This window comes from Scyliorhinus torazame, chromosome 10 (assembly GCF_047496885.1).
Source record: "Scyliorhinus torazame isolate Kashiwa2021f chromosome 10, sScyTor2.1, whole genome shotgun sequence".
Lineage (NCBI taxonomy): Eukaryota > Metazoa > Chordata > Chondrichthyes > Carcharhiniformes > Scyliorhinidae > Scyliorhinus > Scyliorhinus torazame.
The window spans coordinates 185,070,778-185,085,793 of NC_092716.1; the positions used below are offsets into that span (position 1 = coordinate 185,070,778).

Below are 15,016 nucleotides of genomic sequence, written 5' to 3' on the forward strand. Positions count from 1 at the left end.
ATTCCCTGCTCTATTCCTGCAACCTCACCCTAAGGGGCAATTTAGCATGACCAATCCACCTACCTCGCACATCTTTGGACTGTGGGAGGAAACCGGAGCACCCGGGGAAAACTCACGCAGACACGAGGAGAAAACGCAAGCTCCAGGTCGGAATTAAACCCGGGTCCGTGGCACTGTGAGACAGCAGTGCTAACACTGTGCTACCTGCCGCCCCAAATTCACACAATCGCATCAGATCTAAGCTCTGCAGTCCTGCCACATCCAGCCAAGAATGGTGGTGGACTATTAAACAACTCACTGGAGGAGGAGGCTCCACAAACATCCCCATCCTCAATGATGGAGGAACCCAGCACATCTGTGCAAAATGAAGCATTCTGAACAATCTTCAGCCAGAAGTGCCGAGTGGATGATCCATCTCGGTCTCCTCCAGAGGTCCCCAGCATCACAGATGTCAGTCTTCAGCCAATACGATTCACTCCATGTGGTATCAAGAAACGGCTGAACACACTGGATACTGCAAAGGCTATGAGGCCGTGGCAATATTCCGGCAATAGTACTGAACACTTGTGCTCCAGAACTTGTTCACCTCCAGCCAAACTGTTCCAATACAGCTACTACACTGGCATGTGGAAATTTGCCACGGTGTGTCCTGTACACAGGAAACAGGACAAATCCAGCCCGGCCAACTATTACTCTTCATCATCAGCAAAGTGATAAAAGTGCTATCAAGCGGCATTTACTCAACAGTGGTCTACTCACTGATGCTCAATTTGGGTTCCGCCAGGATCACTCAGCTCCTGACCTCTACAGCCTTGGTTCAAACATGGACAAAGGAGCTGAACGCCAGAGGTGAGGTGAGAGTGAATGCCCTTGACATCAAGAAGCCCTAGCAAAACTGGAGTCAATGGGAGTCAGGGTGAAAACTCTCCGCTGGCTGGTATCTGGTACAAAGGAAGATAGACGGTTGTGGTAGTTGGAGGTCAATCATCTCCGCTTCAGGACATCACTGTGGGAATTCCTCAGGTTAGTGTCCTAAGCCCAACCGTCTTCAGCTGCTTCATCAATGACCTTCCTTTCAACATAAGGTCAGAAGTTGGCATGTTTGCAGATAACTGCACAGTGTTCTGCAGCATCCGTGACTCCTCAGATAATGAAGCAGTCTATGTCCAAATACAGCAAGACCTGGACAATATCCAGGCTTTGGCTGGCAAGTGGCAAGTTACATTTGCGCCACGCAAGAGCCAGGCAATGACAATCTCCTGCAAGAGAGGATCTAATCATCACCATTAACATTCAATGGCATTACCATCGCTGAATCCCCCACAATCAAAATCCTGGGAGTTACCATTGATCAGAACTGAACTAGACTAGCCATATTAATACTGTGGCTCCAGAGCACATCAAAGACTAGGAATCCTACGGTAAGTAATTCACCTTCTGACCACCCTCAAAGCTTGTCCATCATCGACAAGGCACAAGTCAGGAGTGCAAAGGACTACTCTCCACTTGCCTGGATGAGTGCCACTCCAACAACACTCAAGAAGCTTGACACCATCCAGGACAAAGCAGTCCACTTGATTGCTCCCCCTTCCAGAAATATTCAATCCCTCCGCCACCGACGAACAGTGGCAGCCGTGTGTATCATCTACAAGATGCACTACAGTAACTCGCCAAGGTTCCTTATACAGCACCTTCCAAACCCATTACCACTACCATCTAGAAGGACCCCACCAGCTGGAGGTTCCCCTCCAAGTCACTCACCACTCTGACTTGGAAATACATTGCCATTCCTTCACTGCTGCTGGGTCAAAATCCTGGAACTCCCTTTTTTTTTTTTAAAACATAAATTTAGAGAGCACAATTCTTTTTATTTTTCCAATTAAGGGGCATTTTAGTGTGGCCAATCCACCTACCCTGCACATTTCTTCAGCTGTGGGGTGAGACCCACGCAGACACAGGGAGAATGTGCAAACTCCACACGGACAGTGACCCGCTGGTGGAATCTAAACCGGGTCCTCGGTGTCCTTAGGCAGTAGTGCTAACCACTGCGCCACCATGTCGCCCAAAGGAACTCCTGCCCTAACAGCACTGTGGGTGTACCTACACCTCAGGGACTGCAAGGGTCAAGAAGGCAGTTCAGCACCACGTTCTGAAGGGCAACTAGGGATGGGCAATACATGCTGGCCCAGCCAGCGACGCACTCATCCCATAAATGAACTTTTAGAAAATCAAGGCCAATCTTATACCTCAGCTACACTTTTCCGCACTGCCCCAACTTCCCTCGATTGCCTGAGTAGCAAAAATATGTTGATTGAATATACTTTTTTTTTTTTAAAAAGTATTTTTATTAAGGTTTTGCAGAATTTTTCATAATAAAACAGTAGTAACAATAATAACAAAACAAACAAAAGTGAACATTGACATAGTGCAAAAAGAGAATATACAATAACAATTAAATAGACATTACCCCACGCAACTCAGTCTTCCCACACCATCCCAATGAAGCACTCCCCACTCCCCCCGACGGATTGCTGCTGCTATTTTAATTTTCCCCGAGAAAGTCGACGAACGGCTGCCACCTCCGATAGAACCCTAGCGTAGACCCTCTTAAGGCAAACTTTATTTTCTCGAGGCTGAGAAACCCAGCCAAGTCGTTAACCCAAGTCTCTACACTCGGGGGCTTCGAGTCCCTCCACATTAATAAAATCCGTCTCCGGGCTATGAGGGAGGCAAAGGCCAAGACGTCGGCCTCTTTCGCCCCCTGAACTCCCGGGTCTTCTGACACTCCAAAGATCGCTATCGCTGGACTCGGCACCACCTGTGTGTCAAGCACCTTGGACATTGCCCTCGCAAACCCTTGCCAGAATTCTCTAAGCTCCGGTCATGCCCAAAACATGTGGACATGGTTTGCAGGGCTGCTCTTGCACCTCAGACAACTGTCTTCTACCCCAAAAAACTTGCTCATTCTCGCTGCCGTCATGTGTGCCCGGTGGACCACCTTAAATTGAATTAGACTGAGCCTGGCACATGAGGAGGAGGAATTAACCCTGCCCAGGACCTCTGCCCACAGACCCGCTTTTGATTGAATATACTCAATGACTGAGCGTCCATAGCTCTGTGTGATAGAGAATTCCAAAGATCCACAACCCTCTGAATTGTATCCTCATAGATACAATGAAAGAATTTCCCTGCTGGAGGACTGGGTAATATTTGGAGCTGGAACACGGCAGAACATTTCCCAATTTACTAACAGCCGGGTTAGAAATAAAAACAAAAAATGGTGGGAAAGTTCAGGAGGTCAGGCAGCATCTGTGGAGACAGAGTCAATATTTCATGTCAAGATGACCCATCATCAGAACTAAGAAAGAAAGAATGCCAGCCATTCACAAATTTTTTGTTTTTCTATACAGAGAATTTACAGTGCAGATGGAGGCCATTTGGCCTATCGGGTCTGCATCATCCTTAGAAAGAGCACCCTATTTAAGTCCATGCCTCCACCCTATCCCCGTAACCCAATGACCCCACCTAATCTTTTGGGCACTAAGGCATGACCAATCCACCTAATCTGCACATCTTTGGACTGTGGGAGGAAACCAGAGCATCCGGAGGAAACCCACGCACACACGGGGAGAACGTGCAAACTCACACAGACAGTGACCGGAGGCCGGAATTAAACCTGGGTCCCTGGCGCTGTGAGGAAGTAGTGCTAGCCACTGTGCCATTGCGCCACCCGTTACCCATTGCCACTCTCTTTGCTTTTCGCAGTATGTAACCTTTCAACATTTAATCGCTCCTGATCTCCACTCCGTTGTTTTTGTTCACACTCCCTTTGTTTGTGTTCCATGACGTCTTTGTCAGATCTCTCCCGAGCTCCCCACCTTTTCTCTGACTTTTTCTCCACCCCCCTTAAACAGTAGAAGGTCCATCACAACAACAGCAGCAGCAGCTCTGTCGACAAGAGTCATCCAGGCTCGAAACGTTAACTCTGTTCTCTCTCCACAGATGCTGTCAGACCTGCTGCGATTTTCCAGCATTTTCTGTTTTTGGTTCCGATTTCCAACATTTATTTGCTTTTGTATAAACTCCATCACGTTTCCCTCCCTTTAGCTCTCGGAGTCATAAGAATTTGAAATGTTAGCCCTGTTTACTTCCTCCACAGATGCTGCCAGACTTGCTGAGCGTTTCCAGCACTTTGTTTTTATTTCAGATCTCCAGCGTCTGCAGTAATTTGCCATTCCTGCCCCCTCCCCTGTCTCAAAACCCATCCGCAATTTTTTCCTTTTGGGTTATAAATAAAATTCAAAACTAAAGTGGTAAATTTGGAAGAAATTTCAAACGTCAACCACAACCCTCTTCACCCCAAAATAAGCTGGCCCAAGTAACGATGAAGCTGTCGGTTTATCATAAAAACCCATCTGATTCACTAATGCCCCTTAGGGAAGGAAACTTGCCATTCTTACCCAGTCTGGGCCTCTATGAGAGCACAGGCCCACCACAAATGGGGGGCTACTCCTCACTGATCTCTGAAGTGGCTGAGCAAGGAACCAGTGGTTCAAAAAGGCGAGCTCACTGCCATCTTATCGGGGCAACTAAGGTTGGACAATAAATGCCAGCCTTGTCAGCAATGCCCACATTAATGAATAAATCCCGGCTCTGGGTCACTGGCCGTGTGGAGTTTGCACATTCTCCCCGTGTCTGCGTGGGTTTCGCCCCCACAACCTAAAATATCTGCAGGTTAGGTGGATTGGCCATGCTAAATTGCCCCTTAATTGGAAAAAATGAATTGGGTACTCTAAATTAAAACATTAATGAATAAAAACACAACTTGCATTTGAAGCCTTTAATGGATATAAGGATTCCATGATGGTTCACAGGGCTGCACAAGCCTCATTGCATGCTCCAATGATCAGTTTTGGATTTGTAAGGACAGCACGATGTCGCAGTGGGTTAGCACAGCGGCCTCACGGCGCCGAGGTCCCAGGTTCGATCCCGGCTCTTGGTCACTGTCCGTGAGGAGCTTGCACATTCTCCCCGTGTTTGCGTGGGTTTCGCCCCCACAACCCAAAAATGTGCAAGCCAGGTGGATTGGCCACGCTAAATTGCCCCCTTAATTTGAAAAAATGAATTGGGTACTCTTAAATTTAAAAAAAAAGTTTTGGATTTGTTATCGTGTCTGTAAATGCTGTGCGTCTCTATTTTCATTCTGCCTGGATTAAAGATTGTGGAAAACTAGAAAAATACATTCCTGTGCTCACTCACCTGGTGCCATGTAGCTTTACCTGCACCTCAAGGGGAATTAGGGATGGGCAACAAATGCTGGCCGAGCCAGTGAAACCCACATCCTGAAAAAATGATTTGAATAAAAAAACACCTGACCATAACTGAGAATGACAGCACTGGTGTCCGAAACAGATCTGCAGATTCAGCTCTCAATTTCAGATCCCCGGAAAACAACTGAAAGCCAAGCACCTGAAGAAAGTCCAGTCCCCAGTACTGAGCAAAAACATTTCCATGGCAACTTGAATTTAGTAAAATGTCCCGAGGTGCTTCACAGAAGTATTATCAACTAAAAATTGACACCAAGCAGTAGGGGGAGAGATTAGGACCGATGACCAAACACCTGTTGGAATGGTGGACTTAAGGAAGGTCTTAAAAGAGGATTAATGACTGCAGAGGAGGCGGCCATTCAGCCCATCATCAGGGTCATTCCAGAAGGGAAGAGAGAATGGTAGAGACATTGAGAGAAGGAATTCCAAAGTCTCAGTTGTGGCAGCTGAAGGCACAGCCGTCAATAGTGCAGCAATTAAAATCAGGGATGTGCAAAAAGCCAGAATTAGAGGACCGCAAAGATCTGGGAGGGTTGTGAGTCTAGAGGGTATCACAGAGCTCGGGAAGTATGAGGCTATGGAAGGGTTTGAAAATTAGAATTTTTAATCAGTAGATGGGGGGGGGGGGCTGTGGGTCTGCCCAGGAGGGTATTTCCATGTTAGATTTCATTCATCGTAGCCACATCTGTCCTCCACCACATATCAACAAGCAGTGCTGAGATGGTCCGCTGTCCCTCACCTGCGGAAAACTCTGCAGAACTATATTTATTGCCAGGCCATGGAACGAGGCACTGGGCAGAGCAGAGCCTGTCAACAGTTAAACCAGGTATATGAAAAGGACTAATGCTGGACCAGAAATTCCACAGCCCCCCACTACTGCCCCTGTACACCAACCACAGTACCTCCCTCCACTAAACTACCTCAGAATCTCCATGCCAACCTCTTCCCCCACCCCTTTACCCACACTGTCCCAATCTTCACCCAAACCTCTCTACCCTCCTCCCTCCATCCACATTACAACAGGGAGAGAAATGCATTTTTCTATTGATTTTGTAATTGTAGTTCTGTTTTGGGTTGGAAATTTAATGGAGTGTGAAATGTTGCTATCGACTGAAGTTCATACAATGAATAACTGTGCGAGCAGCTGGAAGTTTGGAGGAAAACAAATGTGAGATCACAGAAACAGCTAAAATTAATTCAATCCCATTGGGGCAACTCTGCCCAAATATTCCACTCACCGTCACTTCCAATACAAATCCGAAGATGAGAGTGAAGCTTCAGCGTGTGCGCAAATAGGCTACAGTGATCAGTGATCCACCCCCCAGAATCACCCACATATTCCCAGGGGCTCCACCCTGAACGAAGCTGGCACCACAGACAGCAGCTCCCCTCCATCACATGCTGGGACCCCAGAGCGCCAGGCACCACTCTCAGAGCACCAAATTCCTAGATATCGCCCGCCTGGCCGAGCCTTTGACAGGACAGCTGTAATCCATAGGAAGCTGCCACATCAGTCACTCAAGACACTGTGAAAGCAGCCTCCACATCCAGCCTTGATCCATCAGGAGGCAGAATGGTAAAGCTTTTGATGTCAGTGTCAAATACCAAAAATGACAATACATATACCCAGCTGTGTCACCCCTTCCCTCTCCCCTCGACCCCACAACACCCAGCCGGGTCAGACACCCCCAACACCCAGCCGGGTCAGACCACCCCAACATCGATCCTGGATCAGACCCTCCCCAACACCCAGCCCGATCAGAACCTCCCCAACACCCAGCCGGGTCAGACACCCCCAACACTCAGCCGGGTCAGACCACCCCAACATCGATCCTGGATCAGACCCTCCCCAACACCCAGCCCGATCAGAACCTCCCCAACACCCAGCCCGATCAGAACCTCCCCAACACCCAGCCGGGTCAGACACCCCCAACACCCAGCCGGGTCAGACACCCCCAACACCCAGCCGGGTCAGACCATCCCAACATCGATCCTGGATCAGACCCTCCCCAACACCCAGCCCGATCAGACCCTCCCCAACACCCAGCCCGATCAGAACCTCCCCAACACCCAGCCGGGTCAGACCATCCCAACATCGATCCTGGGTCAGACCCTCCCCCCAACACCCAGCTGGGGCAGACCCTCCCCAACACCCAGCCCGGTCAGACCCTCCCCCCAACACCCAGCTGGTGCAGACCCTCTCCAACACCCAGCCGGGTCAGACCCCCCAAAACACCCAGCCGGGGCGGGCAAACCACCCCAACACCCAGCCGGGGCGGGCAGACCACCCCAACACCCAGCCGGGACAAAGCCCCCCCCCAAACACCCAGCCGGGTCAGACCCCCAACACCCAGCTGGGTCAGACCCCCAACACCCAGCCGGGTCAGACCCCCAACACCCAGCTGGGTCAGACCCCCAACACCCAGCCGGGTCAGACCCCCAAAACACCCAGCCGGGTCAGACCCCCAACACCCAGCTGGGTCAGACCCCCAACACCCAGCCGGGTCAGACCCCCAAAACACCCAGCCGGGTCAGACCCCCAAAACACCCAGCCGGGTCAGACCCCCAAAACACCCAGCCGGGTCAGACCCCCAAAACACCCAGCCGGGTCAGACACCCAAAACACCCAGCCGGGACAGACCACCCAACACCCAGCCGGGGCAGACCCCCCAACACCCAGCCGGGACAGACCACCCAACACCCAGCCCGGACAGACCCCTCAACACCCAGCCGGGTCAGACCCCCCAACACCCAGCCGGGGCAGACCCCCCAACACCCAGCCGGGGCAGACCCCCCAACACCCAGCCGGGGCAGACCCCCCAACACCCAGCCGGGGCAGACCCCCCAACACCCAGCCGGGTCAGACCCCCCAACACCCAGCCGGGTCAGACCCCCCAACACCCAGCCGGGTCAGACCCCCCAACACCCAGCCGGGTCAGACCCCCCCAACACCCAGCCGGGTCAGACCCCCCAACACCCAGCCGGGTCAGACCCCCCAACACCCAGCCGGGTCAGACCCCCCAACACCCAGCCGGGTCAGACCCCCCAACACCCAGCCGGGTCAGACCCCCCAACACCCAGCCGGGTCAGACCCCCCAACACCCAGCCGGGTCAGACCCCCCAACACCCAGCCGGGGCAGACCACCCAACACCCAGCCGGGGCAGACCACCCAACACCCAGCTGGGGCAGACCCCCCCACCCAACACCCAGCTGGGGCAGACCCCCCCACCCAACACCCAGCTGGGGCAGACCCCCCCACCCAACACCCAGCTGGGGCAGACCCCCCCACCCAACACCCAGCTGGGGCAGACCCCCCCACCCAACACCCAGCTGGGGCAGACCCCCCCACCCAACACCCAGCTGGGGCAGACCCCCCCACCCAACACCCAGCTGGGGCAGACCCCCCCACCCAACACCCAGCTGGGGCAGACCCCCCCACCCAACACCCAGCTGGGGCAGACCCCCCCACCCAACACCCAGCTGGGGCAGACCCCCCCACCCAACACCCAGCTGGGGCAGACCCCCCCACCCAACACCCAGCTGGGGCAGACCCCCCCACCCAACACCCAGCTGGGGCAGACCCCCCCACCCAACACCCAGCTGGGGCAGACCCCCCCACCCAACACCCAGCTGGGGCAGACCCCCCCACCCAACACCCAGCTGGGGCAGACCCCCCCACCCAACACCCAGCTGGGGCAGACCCCCCCCACCCAACACACACCCCAGGCTACCAACATCTCCTCCAGGCCACCCTGGAACCGGGACCCAAGCCCACTTGGAGCAGCCCACCCAGACCCTGTCAATTGGGGGGGGGGGGGGGGGGGCGTGACCCAGGCGGGGTGGGGCTTGGTGTTGACGGGCGGGGCTGTCAGTATTGGCAGGTTTATGTTTAGTGATAAATCCTGGGGAGGGAGGCAAGGCCGGACCTGGGTTCAAGGCGACAATTCCTCCCGCCGGTCTGTCCCTGCAGTCGGCCCCGGTGTCATCCTGCAGAGAGGTCCGTGTACCCGCCCGGGCGATCCCGGACCCTCTCCCCGGCGCTCAGTTGACACTCACCTCCGCGTTGTGAAGCTGCAACGCGGCGAGAACCGAGTCCTGGTCCTCGCTCTGCAGCCGCTCGATAACCCGGCTCAGCTCCATCCCCGCCCGGTCCAGAGCGGCAGAGCCTAGCGCGCCGAGCGGAGCCAGCAAGCGGCCCCGCCCCCGAACCCCGCCCAGAACCCCGCGGCCCCGCCCCCGAACCCCGCCCAGAATCCCGCGGCCCCGCCCAGAACCCCGCGGCCCCGCCCCCGAACCCCGCGGCCCCGCCCCCGAACCCCGCCCAGAACCCCGCGGCCCCGCCCAGGGCCCCGCCCCCGCCCCCACCCCAGCCAACGCGCCCAACCCCTGCGGCCCCGCCCCCACCCTCCACAGCCCCACCCCACAGCCCCGCCCTGCAAAGTACTGTACACACCCCTATCAGCATCAACGGGGCCGAGGTGGAGATGGTTAGCAGTTTCAAATTCCTAGGGGTGCATATCTCCAAAAATCTGTCCTGGTCCACCCACGTCGACGCTACCACCAAGAAAGCACAACAGCGCCTATACTTCCTCAGGAAACTGAGGAAATTCGGCATGTCCACATTGACTCTTACCAACTGCCTGCGGAAAGCGGGCAGCATGATCAAAGATTCCTCCCACCCGGCTTACTCACTCTTCCAGATGGCAGGAGATACAGAAGTCTGAGAATACGCCCTGACACCCTTTTCCCTGACCCCCCTTACCCTCTTTCCTTAACCCCTGTTTCCCCCTTTCCCTGACCCCCCTTGCCCCCTTTCCCTGACATCTCTTGCCCTCCTTTCCCTAACCCCCTTGCTCCCACTCTCCCTGACCCCTTTGCCACTCCCTTCCCTGATCCCCCTTGACCTTTTCCCTGACCCTCCTTGCCCCCTCTTTCCCTGAACCCATTCCCCCTTTCCCTGACCCCCTTTCCCAGACCCTCTTGCCCCCTTGCCCCTGACCCCCCTTTTCCTTGACTTCCCCTTTCGCCCTTTTCCCTGACCTTCCCTTTTCCCCTTGATGCGCAATCAATTGCTCTCGAGACAAGGTGAGGCATAACTAATAGGCTTTAATCTGCTAGAACTCTTCCCCAGCAGCTTCGATACAGAAAGTGAAGGCTGCTGGGACGGCATCGGTTCTTATACTCCGCCTCTCAGGGCAGAGCTATGTACATCAGCCAATGGTAGACTCCTGGGTCTAACCAATGGTCATCCACCTCTTAGGTACCGCAATACCTGGTATTACCACATTCATCCCCTGTTAAAAAAGAGCCCGGCGGGGTGTTGGCCAGCGTTAATAGTCGCCTTTCGCATGGTATGACCAGGTATGGAGGTGCCGTGATGTCGAGGATAATAACAAAGTGTTTATGGTGCAGCAATCAGTCGATCGGGTGGCCTGGTCGTCTTTCTGGAGCGCCTGGGCTTTGGCAGTGATTCTGATGGGGGTCCCGGTGGTTGCGACTCCGGGAACGTGGTGTCGTCCTCCCAGGTAGCCCTAGGCGGCGCTGTTGGGGCGAAAAGTGGGCAAGGGGGAAAAGCGCCTGTAGGGGGCGTCGGTGTTTGTTCGGCCCTAGGCAGGGGCGGCGGGAGTACTGACCCTCCAGTTAGGTGCTGTGGGGAGGGTGGGGGTGGGGGTGGGGGTGGGGGCAATGGTGCGGGTGCGCGTGGGGCTCCCACGGGCGCCAGGTCCTGAAGGGAGACCGTGTCTTGGCGGCCGTCAGGGAACGCTACATAGGCGTACTGGGGGTTGGCGTGCAGCAGGTGGACCCTCTCGACCAACGGGTCCCACTTGTGCGCCCTCACATGTTTCCGAAGCAGGATGGGTCTGGGTGTCGCTAGCCAGGTTGGGAGCGAGGTCCCGGAGGAGGACTTCCTGGGGAAAACAAGGAGATGTTCATGAGGTGTCTGATTTGTGGTAGTACAGAGCAGTGACCGGATGGAGGAGAGGGCCACCGGGAGGACTTCCTGCCAGCGGGAGACTGGGAGATTCCTGGACCGTAGTGCCAGCAGGACGGTCTTCCAGACCGTTCCGTTCTCCCTCTCTACCTACCCGTTTCCCCGGGGGTTGTAACTTGTCGTCCTGCTCAAGGTGATGCCTTTGCAGAGCAGAAATTGACGCAGTTCGTCACTCATAAAGGAGGACCCCCTATCACTGTGAATGTATGCGGGGAAACCGAACAGTGTAAAGATAGCCTGGAGGGCCTTGATGACGGTGTTTGTGGTCATGTCTGAGCAGGGGATGGTGAATGGGAACCGGGAGTACTCGTCAATCATGTAAAGGAAGTACGTGTTGCGGTCGGTGGAGGGGAGGGGGCCTTTGAAATCCATGCTGAGGCGTTCAAAGGGGCGGGAAGACTTTATCAGGTGCGCCCTCTCTGGCCAGTAGAAGTGCGGTTTGCAGTCCGCGCAGATTTGGCAGTCCCTGGTGACGGTCCTGACCTCCTCGATGGAGTAGGGCAGGTTGCGGGTCTTGATAAAATGAAAGAAACGAGTGACCCCCGGGTGGCAGAGATCCTCGTGGAGGGATCGGAGGCGGTCCACTTGTGCGGTGGCACAAGCGCCGCAGGACAGGGCATCAGGAGGCTCGTTCAGCTTCCCCCAACCCCGAACCCCGCCCAGAATCCCACGGCCCCGGTACAAGGTACAAGATCTCGTAATTGTAGGTAGAGTGTTCTATCCTCCACCGCAGGATCTTGTTCTTAATCTTGCCCCGCTGTGCATTATCGAACATGAAGGCAACCGACCGTTGGTCCGTGAGGAGAATGAACCTCCTGCCGGCCAGGTAATGCCTCCAGTGTCGCACAGCTTCTACTATGGCCTGGGCCTCCTTTTCGACCGAGGAGTGGCGAATTTCGGAAGCATGGAGAGTACGGGAGAAGAAAGCCACAGGCCTGCCCGCCTGATTGAGGGTGGCCGCCAGAGCTACGTCGGACACATCGCTCTCGACCTGGAAGGGGAGGGACTCGTCGATGGCGCGCATCGTGGCTTTTGCAATGTCTGCTTTGATGCGGCTGAAGGCCTGGCGTGCCTCTGTCGACAGGGGGAAGGTTGTGGACTGGATCAGGGGTCGAGCCTTGTCTGCGTAATTGGGGACCCACTGGGCATAATAGCTGAAGAACCCGAGGCAGCGCTTCAGGGCCTTGGGGCAGTGAGGGAGGGGGAACTCCATGAGGGGGCGCATGCGCTCAGGGTCGGGTCCTATGACTCCACTTTGCACTACGTAGCCTAGAATGGCAAGACGGTCGGTGCTAAACATGCATTTCTCCTTATTGTATGTCAGATTAAGGATTTTCGCGGTCTGGAGAAATTTGCGGAGGTTGGTGTTGTGGTTCTGCTGGTCATGGCCGCAGATGGTGACGTTATCCAGATCCGGGAACGTTGCGTGTAAGCTGTACCGGTCCACCATTCGGCCCATCTCTCATTGGAAAACCAAGACCCCGTTCGTGACACCGAAGGGAACCCTTAAAAAGTGATAGAGCCGCCCGTCTGCTTCAAAGGCAGTGTACTGGCGGCCACCAGTACGGAGGGGTAGCTGGTGGTAGGCAGACTTGAGATCCACCGTGGAGAAAACCTTGTATTGCGCAATCCTGTTTACCAGGTCGGCTATACGGGGGAGAGGGTACGCATCCAGTTGCGTAAACCTGTTGATGGTCTGGCTGTAGTCAATGACCATCCTATGTTTCTCCCCGGTCTTTACCACCACTACTTTAGCTCTCCAGGGACTGTTGCTCGTTTCGATGACCCCTTCCCTCAGCGGCCTCTGGACCTCCGACCTGATAAAGGTCCGGTCCTGGGCACTGTACCGTCTGCTCCTGGTGGCAACGGGTTTGCAATCCGGGGTGAGGTTCGCAAACAGGGAAGGCGGGTCGACCTTAAGGGTCGCGAGGCCGCAGACAGTAAGGGGGGGTATAGGGCCGCCGAATTGAAAGGTCAGGCTTTGCAGGTGGCACTGGAAATCCAGCCCAAGGAGAGTGGCTGCGCAGAGGTGCGGCAGGACGTACAGGCGGAAATTGTGGAATTCCCTGCCTTGGACAGTGAGGTTCGCTAGGCAGAACCCCTTTATCTCCACCGCGTATGACCCGGAGGCCAGGGAGATCCTTTGATTTACGGGATGGGTGACAAGAGAACAGCGCCTTACCGTGTCAGGGTGAACAAAGCTTTCCGTGCTCCCAGAGTCGATCAGGCACGACGTCACGTGGCCGTTGATGGAGATCGTCGTTGTAGCTTTCGCAAGCGTCCGGGGCCGACTCTGGTCCAGAGTCACCGAGGCCAGTTGCAGTAATGGAGAGTTCTGGTCGAGCAGCGTGTAGTCGGCTGTGCTGGGAGCCTGGGGCCCCATCCAAGATGGCGTCACCCATGGGTCGCACATGGAGTCCCGGGATGAGGAAGATGGCGCCGGCGAGGGACAAAATGGCGGCGCCCAGCCGTCCAGCGTGGTGTCCGGGGGGCAAAATGGCCACGCCCGCGTGGTCACACGTGGCCTGAGGATAGGGGGGTGGTGGTGAGCGCTGGGCGGTCGGGGCCTGAAAAGGGGGTTGCCGATAGTCGCTGGAGACCGCGGCCACGGCGCGGGCCTGGCAGACCCCCACAGAGTGGCCCTTCTTGCCGCACCCTTTGCAGGTGGCGGTGTGGGCCAGGCAGCGCGGGCGGGGATGATTCGCCTGCCCGCAGAAGAAATAGCGTTGTACGGCGGCGCTAGCAGGCCATCTCGCTGCGCAGGCTTGCGGGGTCAGGGGGAAGGTCTGAGGGGCTGCCGCTGCGGGGTGCCACGCAGCCCAGGGGGCCGCCACGCGCTCGGGAGCAAAGGACAGCGCGTTTTTATAGGCAATGTCCATGGACCCCGCCAGGGCCCGTGCCTCAGTAAGTCCCAGAGTGTCCATTTCTAGGAGCCTTCGGCGGATATCGGGGGAGGTCATACCTGCCACGAAAGCATCCCTGATCAAAAGTTTTGTGTGCTCGTTCCCCGAAATTGGCGGGCAGCCACAGTTTCGGCCCAGCACCAGCAGCGCCCGGTAGAAGTCTTCCAACGTTTCCTCGGGGCTTTGCCTCCTAGTCGCCAGCAGGTGACGAGTGTAGACCTGGTTCACAGGGCGGATATAATGTCCTTCTCGCAGCTCGATCGCGGCAGCATAATTCTCCGCCTCCTCGAAAAGAGGGTAGATCCCAGGGCTGACCCGTGAGCGTAGAAGGTGCATCTTTTGTCCTTCCGTGGGGGTGCCGGTGGCCGTGTCGAGGTAGACCTTAAAGCATGCCAGCCAATGTTTGAAGATAGCAGCAGAGTTGTCCGCGTGGGGGCTGAACTGAAGGCACTCCGGTTTGATACGGAGATCCATCCTTTCAACTGAAGTTGTAGCAGATTAAATTGATGCGCAATCAATTACTCTCGAGACGGGCTTCCGGGTGCGGCGATGACCAGCTGAGTCGCACGTTTCGGCAGCTCCCGGTGGAACAGACTTTTGGGCTCTTAATAAGAGCCCCAACGGCAATTTTAACGGCTAAAAGCACTGTGCGGTAAACCAGAAGGGAATCCCCCCTGGATACGGATGGAAAAAGGAGAGGAAAGTGGCCGGATTGCGGTGGATCCTTTAGAGCAGCGGCAAGGAAGGCAAGCAAAAACCAAGATGGCGTCGGAAGGTGGCAGTTTAATATGGG

The 15,016-nt window shown here is 55.5% G+C and overlaps 1 protein-coding gene across 1 annotated transcript in view; it reads right to left on the reverse strand.

Annotated features, from left to right (window-relative positions):
• The window catches only part of ric8a (RIC8 guanine nucleotide exchange factor A), a 65,595-nt gene extending 56,059 nt beyond the window's left edge, over positions 1 to 9,536 (reverse strand). The window contains exon 1 of the mRNA XM_072466110.1: positions 9,385 to 9,536. Coding sequence (XP_072322211.1) covers positions 9,385 to 9,468 — 84 coding nt within the window. The 5' untranslated portion in view covers positions 9,469 to 9,536. The remainder of the gene's footprint in view (positions 1 to 9,384) is intronic.
• Positions 9,537 to 15,016: the final 5,480 nt, after the last annotated feature.